The 21,290-nt window shown below is 39.8% G+C and overlaps 1 protein-coding gene across 3 annotated transcripts in view; it reads left to right on the top strand.

Annotated features, from left to right (window-relative positions):
* slmb (beta-transducin repeat containing E3 ubiquitin protein ligase slmb) overlaps positions 1-21,290 on the top strand; it is a 343,572-nt gene that overhangs the window by 249,806 nt on the left and 72,476 nt on the right. For all 3 annotated transcript variants that reach the window (XM_067135559.2, XM_067135560.2, XM_067135558.2), the window contains exon 7: positions 8,242-8,504. In XM_067135559.2, coding sequence (XP_066991660.1) covers positions 8,242-8,504 — 263 coding nt within the window. The remainder of the gene's footprint in view (positions 1-8,241; positions 8,505-21,290) is intronic.

Here is a 21,290-nt window from a genome sequence, read left to right as displayed (position 1 = left end):
TGTGTCACAGGCCTGATTCTGTTTGATTCAGATCATGTTGTGAACATACTACCAGATAATGAAGGGGTTGGGCAATACAGCGCACATGCTTGGTCTTCTTGTTTTGAGGAGATGCTTGAGCAAGCTTGTTACCTTCCAACAAATCTTATTTCTTTCCGCAACTGAAAATTAAATGAGTCTACTACCTGCAAATCCTGCTAAATGCATCATAAATGTAACTGAAAAAATTGGCAAAAACAGCTTACAGCTAATTCCCAAGAAATAAATTAATCATTTTTCTTCGATAAATCAGGAGAAACCTCTGATATGTTGTCAAAGTTTTTAATCTTACCAAAAGTTAAAAGAAATAAAATAAAATAAAGTTCATGGATAGCAGGTCTTGCAAGTGGAAGTCAAATTTGGCAGGTATTGCATCTTCATCGGCGGCAATCCTGATCACATTCTGATTTGCAAAGCCTGTCAGATTTGACTTCCACTTGCAAAACCTGCTAGAGAGTTACAACAGTTTTTTCTACATATTTTGAACTAATTTTAAGGCACGGCATACACTGGAAGAGACAAAACTGTTGGTGGCAAAATTGTCTCGAGACAAAACCGTCGGGGACGACATCTTTTGCTTCAGGCTGTCGTTGAGTCAGCGACATGCCTAATTTGTATCTGGCATTTGTTGATATGGCATGCAATGAAGAAGTGGCTGTTATTTTATATTACCGTTGTCCCCTCTGTTTGGACGAGGGAAGTCGGAAGTTTTGGGTACATCTCATTAACCAAAAACGGATCATCGGAAGTTCTACACATGCCTTCTGATTATATGATACCAAAGTACAACTTTGAAAAACCATTTGAGACCCAGATAATAAAAAATTCAGACTTGGATATCAACAAGTGGAATACTGATAGAGAAGATACAGTGTGGTGGACTGAAGGCTCAAAGACGGAGGATGGAACAGGAGGGGGGATCAATGGGGGAAGACCTGAGAGATCAATCCAGATGAGCCTGGGCAGACACACTACAGTCTTTCAAACTGAAGTGATAGCTATCGCAACATGTCTTAAAGAAAATTTGAAAATGAACTATAGGAATAAGAACATTTTCATTTTTATGGACAACCAAGTGGCCATTATGGCACTAGAGGTAGTCAGGATAGTATCCAGAATTGTCTGGTATTGCCACTCTCATCTCCTGAAGCTCTCAAAGTACAACATTGTCAAAATAATATAGTTACCAGGGCATGCAGGTATAGAAGGAAATGAAAAGGCAGATAAACTGACCAGGAAAGGGGCAGAAACACATTTTGTGGGCCCAGAACCTGTATGCGGGATTTCTTATAGACAAGCTCGACACTACATAGGAAAATGGGTACAAAAGAAACAAATAGAAAACTGGAAAAATACTCCAGGTTGCAGACTAGCAAAGGAACTGATAAGAGGACCAAACAAGAAGTATACTAAAGAACTGCTGAAACTCAGCAGAGAAATATAAGATGGGTAGTAGGACTGTTGACAGGACACTGCCATCTGAAAAAACACCTACATACAATTGGGGTAATAAGAGACAATCTATGTAGGAAATGCAGTGAAGCAGAGGAATCAGCTGAACACATACTTTTCGAATGTGAGGTGCTGGGTAGAATCAGACTCTCCACTCTAGGACTACTGGGTGAAGAGAGAGAGAAAAATCCAACAAGACCCAGTAAGAACAGCCTGCAGCTTTGTGAAGGGAACAGGTATATCTAGGTGGGATTGAAGAAAAAACATGGTAGCAAAAGATCTTAGAGGTCAACGCTAATTAGGAACTGATATGTAGAGGCCCATGAACAAAAGTAGAAGAATAATATCCCTATAACCTCCAAAATGATGCAGACTCTTGATGTTATGGTCGCGACCATTACAGCATGGATGGGACAAACCCACACCCTTCAAATGTTCTTGGCACCAGCAACCAAAGAATGAAACAAATCCAACAAAATCAACACAATACAAGAACACAGGCAAATACTTAAATGATATGGAAGTCACCAAACACATCATCAAATGCATACAAGTAGCTGTAATATAATACGCAATGAAAATGTCATCTTGTGAGTAGGCGCATGGATAACAAACCCTCATACCTTAGGTTCCATGACTGGTCAACTGCGCTTCGTCCTCGGTCCATGTAATGAATATTGTAGTTACGACATCCCTTCCGAATTATGCAGACTGCTGTTTCGCTCAGGAACCCATATCCTCTCTTGGTAGCCGGTGGGAGACAAGGTCTAAATTCGTTACAGTGGTCCTTTAAATCTTTCTGTTCCAGCTGGGAGTTTCTCCCTGTTGCTCGCCAGACAGATTCGCACAGAGCAAGTCTTAAGATGCCACAAGTGGGTATATTCAGCATGTACATTTCTACTTTCTCCATATTCTCGACTGCTGCATTAATTCCACTGTGTCTATTCAAGGCCATTGCTTCAATATTTTCTCTTTGCAATGGCTGGCATTTACATACTTATCTCATGGTGACATCTGTTATTCATTCAATAAGACATCATGGCCATAAATCACATGCCATGGCTTTATCTCATCTGGGTCTCAACATCTATGACACTTAGTAGTTCGACTGTGATTGCATTACTGAACCATTCAGCCCCTTGCCATTCAAGAAGCCCCTCCCCATTGTTCAAAGATGTGAAATTGCACTCATTCAGGTTAATCTCCAACAATACCTGCAAATATTGTGCACTACAGAAGATATCAAATTCACATGCATGACCTGAATTTAAAAGGATGGCTTCTATTTTCTAGACTCCCAGTTTGATGCTCTACATGGGTGCTATCTTCCATTACATTAGATGACTCTTTGACTGCACATAAGTAAACTAGTCTATGACAGATTAAAACACAGTATTCTCATATAATACAATCCTATTGCAAACATTGATTTGTCTGGTGCTGCAGTACAAAGAATTGTATGATGATTACCGGCTCTTGACTCGTCTTTGGTAAATTCTTTGTCACTGGAAAAGTACTGAGTATGACTTGTTCTAGGCCATTGTTAGTCCCTACTGAAGGAACGTCAGTTCATGCTGGTTTCTCATAAGGCAGTCGGTAATTCTGAGGGTGTCATCTATTCCAGGTGCATTGTTCCTATTTAAATCTCTCAAAGCTCTGTCAAATTCTGACCTCAAAATTGGCTCTCCCATTTAATCAGCATAAACAGTCTCTTCTTGTTCCAGAACAATATCATCTACTTCTTTACCTTGATGCAACTGTTCGATATATTCCTGCCATCTTTCTCCCTTTCCTTCTGTCCCTAGAAGTGGTTTGTGGTTTTCCATCTGACCTCACAATATTCATACAAACAGTTTTCCTTTCTCCAAAGGTTTCCTTGATTTTCCTGTATACAGCATCTATTTTTCCTAGGACCATACAACCTTCAACATCCTGGCACTTCTTTTTCAGCTGTCCTGCACTTTCTATCCACTTCATTCTTTAATTGCCTGTATTCTTTTTTGCCCTCCTCTTTTTTGTCTTTTATCTTTTTGTTCATCAGTCAGGTCTACTAGCTCCTGAGTCATCCATTGATTCTTAGTTGACCTTTCCTTTCTTCCCAATCTTTCTTCGGCAGCCTTACTGACCTCGTTTGTCACTACTGTCCATTCTCTCTCTGCCGTTTCCTTCAACCGTTTCATTTAGTCCTTGTGCAATATGTTCTTTGAAACAATCCCTCACATTGTTTTTTTTCAACTTGCCTAGGTCCCATCTATTTGTATTACTTCCTTTATTCAACTTCAGATGGCATTTCATGGTCAAGTTTGTCACTCCATGTCTGTTCCTGGGAAAGCCCTGCAGTTCACCACTTGGTTTCTGAATCTGTGCTTAATAACGAAGTCTATTTGGTACACTCTAGTGTCTCCAGGTCTTCTCCATGTATACAACCATTGTTCATGGTGTTTAAACAAAGTATTAGCAAGGACTAAATTATGATAGGTGCAGAATTCAACCAGCCGATTTCCTCTTTCATTCCTTCGTCCCACTCTGAATTCTCCTACTGCATTACCTTCTATTCTTTGGTCTACCACTGTGTTCCAGTATCCCATCACAATTAGATTCACACCACCTTTTACATTTTGTATGAAATCTTCTCTCTTCATATATTCCTTCGATTTCAACATCTGCTGAACTAGTAGGTATATAGACCTGCACTATTGTGGTGGATATTGGCTTGTTGTCTTACCTTGACAACAATAATCCTTTCACTACGCTGATAGCAGTAGCTTACCCATGCCCTATTTTCTTATTCATTATTAAACAAATTCGTGCATTTCCCCTGTTTGATTTTAAGTTGATAATTCTGTAGTTGCCCAGTCAAAAAATCCTGCTTTTCCTGCCAATGTACTTCAATATACAAATGCATCTAACTTCAGCCATCCGTTTTCCTTTTCAGATTCTCTAATCTACTACAATGATTCAACTTCTAACTTTCCAGGCTCAAACTTGCAGAACGTCAGTATCCACCTTCCTGTTGGTTTCCCGCTCTTGTGTAGCCTCCACCCAGAGATCCAAATGGGGACTATTTTACCTCTGGAATATTTTACCCAGGAGGAAGCCATCATCAGTAAATAATTCGTACAGAGAGAGGAGCATATCCCATTGCTTTCAGCCATGTACCAGTAGCAACGTGGCAAGTATTATTACAAGGCCGTATCAGTCCATCATCTAGACTGTCGTCCTTGCAACTTCTGAAAGATAGGTGTCCCCCTTTCAGGGAACAGTTCTTTAGTCTGGTCTCTCAACTGAAACCCATCCGATGTGGTTGCACCTTCGGCTCGGCTGTGTGCTTCACTGGGACGCACAAGCCTCCCCACCTCGGCAAGGTCAAATGGATTGCAGACGAGGTCATATGAATTAGGGATTGGAATAATTGGATTTTATCGAGGGAAATGTTTGATAAAATTCAAAGTATTTTGAAATCATTTAAGAAAAGAGAGTAAGTAAACAATATTGTTAGGGAATGGGTCACTTGGGCAACAGCCCTAAATACAGATCAATTTTGATTGATTGATTGATTGATTGATTGATTGATTGATTGATTGGATTGATTGATTGATTGAATACTGTACTTCGTACATAAATAAAGCCCAATTTTGAATGTAAACAATATTGCATGTACATAGGAGTAGGACGACAGCCTCGTGTCGGTAGATTTACTGGCACATAAAAGAACTCCTGCGGGACTAAATTCCGGCAGCTCGGCAACTCCGAAGACCATAAAAGTAGTTGGTGGGACGTAAAGCAAATAACATTATTATTATTATTATTATTATTATTATTATTATTATTATTATTATTATTATTATTATTATTCATACACTTCTCCACAGGAAATATGGGTAGTAATGGGGCACGGGATGCACCAAGTGCCTTACATAATTAAACTATTTACACATTATAATACAAACGTTGATGTACAGGTATATACAAAACTGTAGATCACGGGATCTTCATTCTTGCGAGAGGAATGATCGCACAATGTTGCATGTTGACAGGAGGACAGAATGTTGCATAATTTTGTAGATGTTCGGTGGAAGACCCAGTTCTCGCAGACTCTTGTGAAGTGTGTGTGGAATTATTATTATTATTATTATTATTATTATTATTATTATTATTATTATTATTATTTTTATTATTATTACATAGGAGTAGGGTATTTGTCCCTTTGCCTATAACAATAATTCCCATATGTTGCTGGGAAAATGTTACCCAAAATGGCTGTATCCCCTTTAATTTGTTTAAGCTGGTTTTTTCTGTAAGACCTTTTTAAGTTTTGAAAGCTTTCGAGAGTGAAAACTATTAATGGATTATCCAGTAAGAAAATTACTTCAGTTTTTCTTTCAGATTTGTTTAATCATTACGCTGCTGATGTGATTGTTGTATCGTTTGTATGAGTCGACTTGGATCAGGCCGTCAGAGGCTACACCTGCCAGGGATGACAGGGACAGGTTCCTGGTCTTTCAGATCTTGAAAGGGATCACCACACTACGAAGAGAGTCGGCTGTGCTGTTAGGGGTGCGTAGCTGTGAGCTTGCATTCGGGAGATAGTGGGTTCATGCCTCTCGCCTGCAGCCCTGAAGATGGTTTTCCATGGTTTCCTGTTTTTGTACACCAGGCAGATGCTGGGGCTGTACCTTAAGGCAATGGTCATTTCCTTCACACTCCCAGTCCTTTCGTATCCCATCTTTGCCATAAGACCTATCTGTGTCGATGGAACTTGTCCCAAAAAAAAAAAAAATATATATATATCACCGTGTGTGAAGATGAAGACTCCTGGTGGAAGCCAATTTGAGGTCAAAATGACTCCCCCACTGGCTTTTTGCTTACCCTCGAGTACTGACCAATGCAATTAGAATTTGTACGTCAATACTGGAACCAGACTGTGGACCCATGGTCACTGGTGCTCTTCATAGATGAGTTGCGATTTTGTGTCCAGTCACCTCATGGTAGAAAAAGTGTGGAGAAGAACTGTGGAATGATTCACCCTGCAATGTCTCTTGAGGGGAAGCCGTTTGGAGGTGGCTCCATCAATCGTTTTTTCAACTTGCTTTACATAGATCTTACCCCCCTCTCTCTCTCTCTCTCTCTCTCTCTCTCTCTCTCTCTCTCTCTCTCTCTCTCTCTCTCTCTCTCCATAGCGCTCCAAATCCGAGTCGAGCTGAGATTAGCAGAGTCGCCGTGCTGGTCCGTGTCGAGTGGGACCAATGCACTGTGCACAGAACCTCTGCGCCTTGTTTTGCACGCAACATTTTTGGCATTTGCGAGGCCCTGGTTTAGGTTGGTAATAGCTCTCAGGTGCGATCATTGATGGAGTTTCTCTGAATGTGCACTGATATATTGAGGTGTTAATAGTATGTAGTCCCCTTTGCTCCATTTGGTGGAAAAAAACAAAAATCAACACTATGCTACTATGCAAATTGTCACTTAACACTGACCTTTGATGAGAATGCCGTATTTCACCGCATGATCATCGCACTTTTTATACCGAAACTTTTAATACGAGTATGGGTATTACTGTAAAAATTAATTTATTATATTTTATTTTATACAAGTTTAAGGTGCACGTAATAATCACATCTATACACCAAAATAATTAAAATAATACAAATCAACATTCATAATTTATTCGCAACATTTCAGTAAATGTTTCTCCAATCTGAAATTTAAAATGAACTTAAGACGTTATTTATCATTAATCAGAGCATTAAAGTAAAATATTAGACATAAAAAAATCATTGCCTTATTGTGAGAGATGGACTTACCGGTAAACAGTTAACTCAAAATCTTCTGTGTTATCGCTGGTTGTGGTATCTGATGTGCCATCTCGCTGCTGCTCATACCAGAGACTTAGAAGGAAATAAATTTTCCACTGTTGAAGAGATATGTTGGACTCATTAGCTGAATGGTCAGCATTGAGACCTTCACTTTGATTCCTGGCTGAGTCGGGGCTTTTAATCACCTCAGATTAATTCTTCTGGCTGGTTGTTTGTGTTTGTCCCAACACTTTCTTCTTCATTTTCAGACAACACACTACACTACCAACCACCACAGAAACACGGCTGTAAAACGGGGCCAAATCCACATGTCCGACATAGTTTGCACCTGCGACCCCACAGGCATGGGAAAAAGCGGTAGAAAAAGAGGAGGAAAGAGATATATAAGAAAGCAATGCAATTACCTCTATACTCGTCCATTTAAAACTAAAAAACGTGGAGTCAAGAAACTACCAGTGCAGTGAAGAAAAAGATAAGACTCCATGCATTTAAAAGGCCTTATCCGGGCTGAATTCTTCATGAAATAATATAAACTGTTACCAGTCACAAGTTTTATTAAAGAGTTTATTACATAACACGTATCAGAGACGTGTCTCTATCATTAGGTGATGTGAAAATGGTTACGGGGCATGAAAGCTGAGTGATGTAATCTTTAGTTTCTCACCATATTGGTTGTGGTTCTAATTCCGGCCAATATTTTTGGGAATTTTGAAGTGAAGTGATGTCTGTGTGGTTTGTCTGGGTTGTAAAACTGGTGGTCCCCTACCCATAATCACATCAACTTTATAAAACTGCATACTTTCTTTTAATTATTGGTTAATATTTGCCATATGCTTAACAATAGACTGCTGCTGCTGCTACTACTACTACTACTACTACTACTATAGAATTGTCATTAAATTCAAAACATTAATGATGTACTTCTTTGTTTCAGGATCGTTCCATTGCTGTGTGGGATATGACATCGCAGACAGAAATAACACTCCGTCGTGTGCTAGTTGGACATCGAGCTGCTGTAAATGTTGTAGACTTTGACGAGAAGTACATTGTGTCTGCATCGGGTGATAGGACGATCAAGGTGTGGAATACTTCAACGTGCGAATTTGTGCGGACTCTAAACGGTCACAAAAGAGGAATAGCGTGTCTTCAATATAGAGATCGATTAGTGGTCAGCGGCAGCTCGGACAACACAATCAGGTGGTTACTCGATCCACTATCTTAATACTTAGTGGTTCTTTCCAGCAGGAAAAAGCTAAATCGTTTGCTGCAGCTGAAATGCTAATGTGTGCGACCATATGGAAATTCTAAATTTCTTTTTAGTGTTTATAACTCCAGAGTTCAGAGGCATATGAACCCTGTGGGTAAAAAAAAAGTTGATTATACGAGTGGTTCTACTAGTAATTGGGCAAGTATGGCTAGACTATAGCAGGTAAGTGCGTAAGTTGGTAGTTCATTTGAAGATCATTTCAGGTTCTAAATTGGTGCTGTACTTTCATCCAGGATCTCGTCAAAACATTTAAAACTTGATTCTTATGACGAATAAAAAATTAAAGATCGAAGGTATTCCAACTAAAGGGGATGTTTGTATTGATTGGGATGCTGATGTGATGAGAATCTGGATAGCTAGATGAAAGCTACGATCTATATATTTAAAACACTAGGCTGATTTTTGTTATCACTAGTTTGAGAGAATGGCTGAACCAGTTGACATCATAAAGCATTTCAGCGAAAGCTCATGGCCTGTAGATTTGCAGAGTGTCTTCAGAAGCTTAAAAATTTTGTGCTGTATATTTTTAAATTTTTTAAGATAAATGTAGCATTGTGATTGGCTAAAAGTGCTTGCCAGTACTTCAAGGCCATCTGCTGGTCCACTATTGGCCATGTGCTTGGCAGGAATTCTGAAGGGCGCACACGCGTGTGCCGTGTGGTATGATGTCTCCTTGGTGTAGTTTACATATCTGAGCTATCAGTCGGGACTCTTGGTTTGTTGAGAGTATTTCGCGTACAGTTTTCGGGCTCGTTTAGTTGATTGGCGACAGTCCCAATGGCAGCTGGAATCTTGTACATATCTGTAGTGCAATGTGTAAATACATACAGTTATCACTTACTTTCATTATTTGAAAGGATCACCTACTTCGTAGACAGTCTGGGCTGCCAAAAGGACAAAGTTTCACACAAAACAGAATTATCTAAAACTAGAACTTGACATTCAAAACACAACAGTAACAAAAAAGCTACAAATATTTTTTGTAAAAACCGAGGGAATGGCTGCACCATTTGGATCATGTAGCTGTTGGCTTTCATTCGGGAGAGAGTGGGTTTGAGCCCCACTGTCACCAGCTCTGAAGGGGGTTTTCCATGGTCCTATTTTCACACCAGGTGAATGCTGGGGGGTGTATAGTACGCAAACCTTTTCTTGATACCTGAGCGCCCTAGTGCTGAATGGGAACTTGGTATCAAGAAAAGGATCGTGTACTATACTTTAATTAAGGCCATTGTAGTTTTCTTACCACTGCTAGCTGTTCCCTATCCCATCATCGCCATAGACTACCTGTGTTGGTGCAACATAAAACAAATTGTAAAACAAAACAAAAAATGAGTACTGTACAATCGTCACAATTTTTTTTTTTTATACTTCCTACAATGATATGCTGCCTAAATCTGACGAAGTATACTATATCACTTAAATATAGAATGTATGTTTAACCATGAAGAGTTTTCTGGAGTTAATCCTTCTGCTATGCAGTACTATAGAGGTGATTTTTAACAATTCAGACGGAGCCTTTTATGGCCAAGACGGCTAAATCGAAGTATAGATTCTTTGGAATGCCCACAATTTTGAAAAAGTCAACTAAGAATTTTGATGCGGTTGCTACAAAAATATACTTCTACCAAAATTCACACATATTTAACAGGCAATAAAATCCTAAAAGTAAACTTTCAAAAAGGTACCCAGGCAGTACATCAAGACACACTATCGGACATACAGTAGAAGTCCTCTATAGCGAGTACGGCATATAACGAGAACCCCGTTATAATGATAAGTTTTGTCCATCCTTTCAAAATTCCTATATTAAACTGTGTATTATCCTTCGGATACAGCGAGAACCCTATCACTGACGCATCCGTTATTTCGAGCAATATGCGCGCTCCATTTTTTACATTGACAATATTTATGCACCCAGTCATTATATTGCATGCGATCGATCATCTTCGGTACTGTATCGTTTTCTCGCTATGCCCACCAGCGAACTCTCTCGTCGACATTCGAAGGCAATGTCGGAGTCGATTACCGGTAGTAATACCCGTCGAATGCTCTTCCGCGAGGAAAATTAAAGAGGAGAACATGTTTTCGTAGTAAATGCTTAAATTACATGTCCGAAAACCATTGTTAACTCGTTAAAGATAAACGCTGAATAAACGATCTCTTACTTTTAATGCTTAATACCTCATTTAAGTAAGAATGAGATAGGCCTACACCTCAAGATATGTCAGAGTGCGTCATTGATTACGAGGTTAGTTTATATTTACTCGCCTCGGGTAAATTACGGAAAGGCTATTATCATGTTAATTTATAGCGAGAAGGTTATAATTTCTCTACTTCTGCTTGAAGTATGTTTTCATCATACATATAGTACAGGTAAGTTTGTGACACTATTTGAATAACAAAACTGAAACATTTGCCACAAAATGCAATCGATCATCTTCGGTACGGTATAGTTTTTGCACTATGTGCATTTGTGAGGTCTCTCATCAACATTCGAAGACGATATTGGAGTCTGTTAGTAATACCCGTCGACTGCTGTTCTCAAAAGAAAATTTGAAATGAAAGAGGATAACACGCTTTCGTAATAAATGCGTAAATAACGTGGCCAATAGCAGTTGTTAACTCTTCAAAAATAAAGGCTGAAGTAAACGTTCTCGTAATTTTAATGGTATACCGTATACTGAAATTAAGTAAGAAAGTGATACACCTCAAGATATGGCAGGGTACTTCACTGATTTCAGAGGATAGTTTATATTTTCTCGCGTCTAGTTAAATTTCGGAAAGCTATCTCATGTCAATTTTTAGCGAGGTGGTTATCATTTCTCTACATGAGTTTCAAATATGTTTTCATGATGCATATACGGTTAGGTTAGGTGAAGCCGTTTGACAAAGAAAACTGAAATGTTTGCCACAGAAGCTTTTTGGATTGATACCGTATTTCTCCGAATCCAAGACTACGTTTTTTCTCACAATCTCGTGAAAAATCAAGGGTTGTTTTGCATTCACGGCCTGATAGTAATGAACACCACTGGCAACTACCGCAGTAACCACACTGTTTCTTTTCACCCCTCCGTGCGCGCGCACAAAAACTCGTTGAAAATAAACGACCACCTCTTTATCATAGGTCTACATCACTAGCTGCGGCGATCGGTCGTATAGTGCGTATGTGTAACGTCATTGGATCTCGGGAAATAGCGAAGAGAGAATGACATTCTATTATCCTCTACAAAAACGTTTCTCAAATCTGCAGAATGGCATCAAAACATGCGAGCCTTCGAATTCTTAGAAAGGCCACGGCTACTCAGTAATAATGATGTAGATGTTGATTCCCATAGGGAACCTAAAATATTTGTCCTGAATGAGTAAATTTATAATACCAATATAATAGTCCATTATTGGACATTACAAATTTTCCAGCTAACTCATTCTTGGTTGCCTGCGTTTCGCCCTCGTGTGCTAAGTTAGGCTCGTCAGTTGGGACTTTGCACACCACCCAAGACGCAAGGCTAGTGCATATCGTGGAGGCCACTGCATAGGCTATTAGAAGCCACCAGCAGTGCCAATGCACTATGAGAGCTATGTCTCATTTCCAAAAAATAGATGCCTGCCTGGCCATCAAATGATGTAGATGTTGATTCCCATAGGGAACCTAAAATATTTGTCCTGAATGAGTAAATTTATAATACCAATATAATGGTCCATTATTGGACATTACAAATTTGGCCTCCACGATATGCACTAGCCTTGCGTCGTGGGTGGTGTGCTAAGTCCCAACTGACGAGCCTAACTTAGCACACGAGGGCGAAACGCAGGCAACCAAGAATGAGTTAGCTGGAAAGTTTGTAATGTCCAATAATGGACCATTATATTGGTATTACTCAGTAATAACGCGTCTGCTGTACCTGACGCTTACTAAAATTAAGTTTTATAGATAGCAGGAATATTTTCGTGATGGATCGTCGTATTGTAAAGATACGTGGAAAAGGTATTGCCGGCAAATTTTCAACGGGTTCTCGTCGATGTTATTATGCCAATTTTAAGTTAATGACTATTAAACACTCGGAAATGTATAATAATTGTTGCAGCCACAAGAAAATATGGCATAGGCCTAACTAAAGCCAATATTCGGCATTACCGTGAAGACGAAATAGGTTAAAAATGCATACTAAACAAAAAATGCATTCAGTGGCCCGCAACAAACTCGTTCGTTGACTTTCGAAGTCCGCGATTAAGACCTATACATCGCTAGCCGCTGAAGTTGGCCGAATCTGGCGAGCAAGACGTGCGTGTAGCGGCAGCCAGTTATATCTGACGCTGAGTGAAAATAACAGTTTTATAGTAAGCAAGAATATTTTCCTGATGGATCGTCGTACTGTAGAGACGCGTGGAATGTGTATTGGCGGCAAATTTTCAAATAGTTCCCTTCGATATTATGATGCCAATTTTAAGTTGATGGTTATTAAACCCGCTGAAATAAAGCATAATCGTACAGCCGCAAAAAATGACGGCATAACTAAAGCCAATGTTCGGCGTCTACAGTCTAAAAATGCATACTGTATAACAGACATTCATATGATTTTACAAAGCACTTTTTAAGCCTGATAATTTTTTGAAGGAACAAGTGGGGGTCGTCTTGGATTCGGAGAAATACAGTAATATGTTGTTCAGAATGGAAATTAAACACACACTTTCACGTAGTATCGGATTTGGAAATACAACAAACAAGTAAACCGCAGCGTGGATATTATCCGCGAAAATTCAAATTTTGAACAAACTGATTACCATTCCCGACTTTTACAACAAATCGGATATAACGACAATCCGTTATAGCGAGTAACTTTTTCGCCGTTATGGATTCTCGCTATAACGGACTTCTACTGTATTTATAACGGATGCTGCGGATCAGCACAGGTCCTCTAGGTTTGTTAATAATACTTACTAGCTTCATTCAGGAGTTGGTTGAAAATTTCAGTTATTGATATTTGATACAGTAGACCCCCTCTTAACTGAACTTCGCTTAACCAAAATGCTGTGGCAAAATTGTATTTTAATATTTTGTTTTTACCATCTCATTCTTAGCCATCGATATTAGTAATTCTCGTGCTATATGTGCTGAGAGCTACTAGGCAAACCCTATTTTAGTATCATGACTTATACCAGAATGTACGTGTAGCATAAAACAGAACAGTTTCTTACCATCTAGTTCGTTCCATGATACATTTTTTCTTGAATAAATTATTATTATTATTATTATTATTATTATTATTATTATTATTATTATTATTATTACTGTATTATTCGTCATGAAGATTATCTAGACTGTGGTTAACGTTGCTTCAGTTGCGGGAGTTTCATCTTGTTTACTGCTCGGACTATACTGCAGCTTCTGTTAGAAAACTAGAAACCCAAGGTCCTTCCACTGGCCTTGCGGTTTTATACTGTAGTTCCAATGCTTTCCTTACCCCATTGCAAAATAAATTGTTTCATTAATTCAGATTGCTTTGGACTGTGTTGAACAAAGCAATGAATCTACACCAGCCAATGTATTGTTGAGTAAACGGTGGCGTGACGTAGCTGCACGACAGCGCTGCACCAAGAAAATTTAGAAGAAAATCACTGATTTCATACAGTGACATTAATGTTGATATACAGTATGCACCTTTGCTTAACAGAGTTTATGCATTTTATTTCGACATTTAACTTCCGAAAATATTTACCATGTGTCAAAAAAAAAAAAAAAACGCGTCAACCGAAGTGGCTCCGCCCTCTTTATTTCGAATAAACGGGCTCCTACTGTACTTGCATCTTACCTGCTTACAATAAAACATTTCTAAAGTGCCCACAAGTTCCTTTAAAAAAAAAAAAAAAAGGGGGGGGGGCTGTTAGTACAGGTGACTGTTAAATTAAGGTTATGAAATTTTGTGATTGGGGAAGAGGTCTATTTCATCATTTGATAGGCCACAGTACGGTCTTCAGTTTATTAACCCTACAAGGACCAAGGTTTGGTTGTTCCGAGGACCATGGGAGGGGGGTTCTGAGGCCCATTCTAAAAGATGTCATAACTGCGGATTATACTACAATAAATTATGAAACACCATTTCGTGGATAATTTTAAGGAAAACTTCAGCATAAAATATTAAATTAAATTCACCCAAATATTATTTACAAGCACACATCAAACACAAACATCTTTCTAGTCAGTGTCATTTCCAGGTTCACATTGTAAACAGATTACAGTTTTCTTGCTATGTTTGCCGCAAACATGTTTCGAACACTTTACACGAACAACCTTGGACTTCCCTAATTTATCACTTTTTACTTTTCTTGCCACAACTTGGACACAACAGTAGCATCATCTTAGTTTGATATCACTTGGCGGAGCTGTCTTAACTTTTGGTGCACTTTCTAGCTTCCTGCCAAATACATCCTCCACAGCACTAATAACTGTTTTATTGATGCCTGTAAGGTTCTTTGCTCGTTATTCAATCTGAGGTTTTATTAGATCCAGTGATAGCTGTTGCAAAAATTGAAGCCTTTGATTAGGATGTTTCTCTTTCCATTGTGGGAAGTTCAAAATGAACAGTGTGAAGATGTTTATGCAAACGATGTCAATTATTGTGGAGAACATGGACAGCGGCCATCTCCTGGTTCCTCTTTTCACGGAGTAGTTCAGAACCATCTGGGCCACTGTGTCAATCCCTCCTTTGGTGCTGTTATAAAATAAGACCATATCAAGCTTGTGTTTGTCATAGTCACTTACATTTTCTGCTGTATGTTGGGTTGAAAGCATGATGGAGATTACATTTAGGTTTTTGTCGCTGGTGGGTGGACTGTTAGAATCACTGTCAGTGAAAGCCAACGTAGATGAATGAAGCGGTCTATTTTCTGCATTCTTTAGTTCCTTGGGTACATACTTCCGATTTGCCTGCAAAGTGCCTACTAAAGTAAGCTAAAAGTCACTCCATAATGTCTCATCAAGTTCAACAGATGTGTAGTTCTTGTCTGTTGTCACAATTCTAGCAGACTGTTATAGGTTCTACAAGCCTAGTGACCAATGCCATAGGGGCCCTTTCATTTCTGGGTTCATACAGTTTTCTTCCAGATGTAAACTTCCATTTTGAGAATGTACCTTTTTTCCGCATCACACAACATTCTTACCAAATTCCTTATTTACTAGGCATGTCCTTCAAAAGAACGTTAAATGGACATCTCCCCCAAAACAAAGACAACATTTCGTCCAGGGGAATGAAATTTCGGCAACAATGTATTCACCTTCTCAAATAGTTCTCGTACAGCTGCAAATTTGTAGGTGGGTCTACATTTTCCCCTTCATTTATCATCAAATTTAAAGTAGTTTGGTGATTTCTTTGAATCTACTACTGCATTCATGATACCACATAATGTAGACCACGTATCATGGTAATCAACCTTATTGTCTTTGTTGGCTCCATCATAATATGAAGCCCTATATAAGCCAACAATTCCTTCTCAGTAACTGGTGATAGATTTCTGATGACAGCCTCTTCATTAGTATGCTGTGGAATAATGTGTATTATTTCTGGAGTAAAAAGTTTACCAAATAATTCTTTAGCACCATTTGCTCTATCATCTCTTAGACCTTGTCTTTCTCTAACTATGTTTGTCACACGTCTCCTAGTAGCACGTCTAGGGTTCCCTATATAATACCTTCCACTTTTACATTTATACCTAGGGCCACTGGAACGATGAGACATGGTGTTATCACTTGGCTCTTGGGAAACAAATGTAGACCAGTTCTCGTCACTGTCATAATCAGATGCAATTTGTTCCACATTGTTTTCATTTGCACTTTCTTCATCTGGATAATCAAAAATGTTTAACTGAACATTGTCCACCTCTCCCAACATTCTGTTTATTTCTTGGTCACTAAATGTATGTTGACTCATGTTGATTCACTATATATAAATTGCCTAATGAACAATGTATAAACATACTATTTTATCTGAAGCGCACTCAAAGCTAAAATATAACCGGTCTCCTTGCTTCAACAATCTGTTGTTTTTATTGATTTTCCATTGTTGTGCATTTCCATTATCTGTGTATTATTGGAACATACATGGGAAAGGCTGACGAGAACATCCATAGTATTTATAAGTAGACAAATTGGTTCTCATTTGGACCAAGGGAGGACCTCACAGGCCCATAGCGGTTCTGATTACTTTTCTATAAAATAAGCTATTTTATTATGGTAGTTAGCTTATGACTCAAATAACAATATCATATAATTTCAAAATTTAAAACAACATATCCCATTACAAAAAGCAATTTATTCTGACTGTGGGCCTCCAATCTCCCCCCCCCCCCCCCCCCCCCCCCCGGTCCTTGTAGGGTTAAAAGTAACATACGTTATGCAGTGGTTGGTTAACATTTAATTGCAAATTACTGTACAGTGAACTCGTTCCGGCTGGAGGACTTGCGGTGCCCCTCTGAAGCACTACAAGGATGAGCTCAAAATGACAATGAAGAGCTCAAACATTGACCCCAGTACTTGGCACACATTTTCTGAAGATCACCCTTGCTGGCATGGAACCACTTCCAGTGCTCTCCAGGAGTTTGAAGCAGAGCGTCAAAGACTGTAAACAAAGGCTTGTCTTACAACAAAACTGAGACAAACACGACGACGTCAACCCCCCTCTCAGCTGTACCAAATGTGGTTGCATGTTCTGTGCAAGGATTGGTCTGTTGAGCCATCAACGTCATCTGTACAAAGTGGACTAAACATGAACTGTAGGTTAAAAACGTATACTCAGATACGAGTTACGGATGATGATGATGATGATGATGATGATGATGATGATGATGATGATGATGATGACTGTAAAACAACATTGGCAGCTATACTGAATAGCGAAATACAGCAAATATGGTACTTTACTATGACAACACTGGTGAGTGGAATCTGGAGAGCAACAGCAGTGAAATCTAGCAGTTCAGTGGTACGAGCCCGGTAACTGCATACTCATCTTTGCTGCAGTTTAAGAGAAATGCGTTTCCCACTCACCAGAAATATTTGTTCAAATTATTGAACAGTCAATATCATTAAGAATTGCATTTTAAAATATGCAATACCTCCTTCACAAACCTCCAGACGACCATTATACTAGCCATGTCTTTCATTATGTCTTAAAAATTAAAATTGGAATTCGTTTGAGGATTCACTCTGCCTCCAGACAGAATACTTAACATAGTCTCTCTCCTCCTCTTTCTGGCCTTTTCCCACTTTCCTGGAGTAGGCACGTACAGTGGACTTAACCTAGTTTTACAGCTGGACACTTTTTGTGATGCCAACCGTATGTGGAGGGATGTATTCACTATTATGTATTTGTCTGGTGGTTTGTGGTATGATGTGTTGTATGTATTTGAAGATGTGTATTAAGACGAACTCAAGACACCCAGCCCCTGGGCTACAGAAAGGCTTAGCCAGAAATCGTACCTGGGGCTCTCGGAACTGAAGGCCAGTATACTAATCATTCCAAGCACCAGACAGGATAGATAACATAATACATCTTTTATTAAGATTTTAGAAAAGGCAAGCTGTAATTACAGCTATTATTTTTATTGTGTTCACTACTTCTTCCTCATGTATCCTTGTGTGTGATATCTCTAGCCGCTACAGGGGAACTTGCCGCACTCCAGTATCTTGCTTTTGCTGTAGTTTGAATTTTCCCTATTGCCTCGGAAGACAGAAATACATAATAATGTATGTATGTATGTATGTATGTATGTATGTATGTAATACATACTGGAGTTAGATGTGGATATTTGCATCAAGTGAACTGCAGTAGAATTCCGCTAAAGACCTAACCTAACCTCATGGCATTACAGCCCTGAAGGGCCTTGGCCTACCAAGTGACCACTGCTCAGCTCGAATGCCTGCAGATTATGAGGTGACATGTGGTCAGCACAATGAATCCTCTGGGCCGTTATTCTTGGCTTTCTAGACCAGAGCCACTATCTCACAGTCAGATAGCTCCTCAATTCTAATCACGTAGGCGGAGTTAACCTTGAACCAGCCCTCAGATCCAGATAACAATCCCTGACCTGGCCAGGAATCGAACCCGGCGCCTCCGAGTAAGAGGCAAGCACGCTACACTTACACCACGGGGCCAGCCCGCTAAAGAGAGTATGGCAAATAGCGAGAACCCGCTATAAAAACAGCTTTTTTTCTCCCTGTCCCTTGAAAATTCTTTTATTAAACTGTGCATTATCCTTGGGTTACACTGAGAACCTATCGCCGATGCATCCGTTATTACGAACGTTTAAGCGTCTGCAATTTTTCCATTATCAATATTTATGCTCACCAGTGTTACGTTGAATGCGATGAATGATCCTTGGTATAGTTTTCTCACTATGTGCACTAGTGATCTCCCCCATCGACATTCAAAGTCTATGTTGGAGTCGAATAGTAACAATCGTCCACTGGTGTCCTGTAAAGAAAATTCGAAATGAGAGGGGAGGACATGTTTTCATGGCAAAATAATGATGATGATGATGATGATGATGATGATGATGATGATAATAATCATAATAATAATTGTATGGCCTCAGCTACTGTGTGCAGACATTTCAAGTTGACGCCATCTGGCTGTCTGCTTGTCAATTTCGACGTTCCGTTTTATTCTAGGCCCACTAGATGGCAGACCGAGTAAACCGAAACTCTCTTGGGCGTCTATGGCTAAGATTTAATGAATTTTGTCGGGTAAACACCAAATGTGTCACCAGAGATCTTTTACATGCTGACATCGTACGACATGGAGTGTCGAATGGACTTTTTTCCGCCCTTAAAAAATCCGACTACCTCTGCCGGGTTTGAACCCGCTATCTTGGGATCCGGAAGCCGACACTCTTCCACTGATCCACAGTGGCAGCTTTTTCATGGCTGATAAGTTTTTAATCTTAAGAAATGAATTTCATTTCGGTCCGTATCGATGATTTATCACTGAAATGGCGTATGGCTTTTAGTGCCGGGGTATGTCGGAGATCTTCGGCTCGCCAGGTGCAGGTCTTTTGGATGCCTGTAAGCGACTTGCACATCATGATGAGAATGAAATAATGATGATGAAGACGACGCATACACCCAGCTCCCGTGCCAGCGGAATTACCAATGATGGTTAAAATTCCCTGACCCTGCCGGGAATCAACCTAGGACCCCTGTGACCAAAGCTAGCAGGCTAACCATTTAGCCATGGAGCTGGATGTTTTATCACTATCAAAGGAGGATGAGAAGGTCCACCTATTCAATACTTATATTGTCGTCGTCGGCCACTACTAATTTCCAAGAATACGTTTTCATTGTGCAATTCGTCTTAAAGTCTGTTGGCCCTGTGGAGATGTCACTTATGACTGATCAAGCCAATCTTCGCATGAAACATGCAGCCACTCAGGTCACATCCAAAGGTGGGTAGAGGACGTGGTTGGATCTGACGTAGCTCCCGCATTTTATGGGTTTCTATTTCTTGTTTGAGATGTGCCTGCTCAAACAGTGACACACCTTCTGCAGTAGCTTTGCGCCAAAGAACACAGTTTTGTACAGTCATTGCCCAGGTGTTAGCATTTATGTTGGTGCTATTCACTCTAAATCTGCTTCCACCATCCGTATCCCATCGCCATTGGATTTTATAGGAGTTGCAGAAGAAAATGCCACAAGCATGACTTCAAGGTGGACCTCAACATGCAGGGAGAAGGCCCACACACTTTGATTTAAGAACCTTTCACCACGCACATGTAGAATGAGACAAGCAGTAGCAAGCTCCATAGCTGCTGCGGACTGCCGCAGACTCCAATTAGTTGAGTAGTGCCTTTATGGCTTTATCTTCTTCCGCCTTCACAGCCGTTGGGAAACCATAACATTGGAAATGGATCCTCGTCCTCCTGTTCTGCCGTTGGACACATTACCTTGTGTAAGGGCCCTCCACATTTATGTCCGCAGGAGGGAGGGTGTCCCAGTATTTTAAAACACCCATCTGTACCTAATATGTTAATGTTACTTACTACGTTGGGACTAGTTTCAACTCTTGTATTGGGTCATCTTCAGCCTTAAATTATAAATGGAAAAGAACATTACATGTAACTTGCAAACACCAACACCTAATGCAAGGTGTCCGGGTTCAAGGTATAATAATATAAAATTTAATAACTTGAGAAATAATGGAGATATTTATTGGCAGTTTGTTTCTACTACTAGGGTAACTCAAAATGTTTTCTGTTTGCGCTTGCGGTGGCGGTGGTACCACGTGCATGGCCGTAACTGCATTGTTCATGAGAAGCGCGCCAGTAACCATGTGGATTCCACAGCAGGTGTCCTGTGTGCTTTCGCTTGCGAAGATAAAATCCGTTACACTAGTGCAACGTAGATTTCAGTGCGAGTATTGACTGTTACCAACTGATGATGTTCCCACTTAGGTAACAATCATGAAATGGGACAGATGCCTTCAAGAATCTGGGACCTTGCTGTCGATGTCGGTCCGCCATGCCAAGCACGCAGTTTCAGGGGCTACTGTTGATTTAATCCGCGAGTTCTTCAAGCGGAGCCCTCGTAAGTCAATTCGACAAGCAAGTAGGCAGTTACAGTTACCTCATTCAACAGTACACGATGTCATCCACAAAAGGTTGCGTCTACGGGCGTTCAAACTGCAGTTTCTTCAGAAAATCAAACCTCAGGACAGGCTGCTACGGAA

The sequence above is a fragment of the Anabrus simplex genome, chromosome 1 (genome assembly GCF_040414725.1).
Source record: "Anabrus simplex isolate iqAnaSimp1 chromosome 1, ASM4041472v1, whole genome shotgun sequence".
Lineage (NCBI taxonomy): Eukaryota > Metazoa > Arthropoda > Insecta > Orthoptera > Tettigoniidae > Anabrus > Anabrus simplex.
Note: the sequence above shows the minus strand (reverse complement) of the source record. Positions and strands in the feature narration are given on the sequence as shown.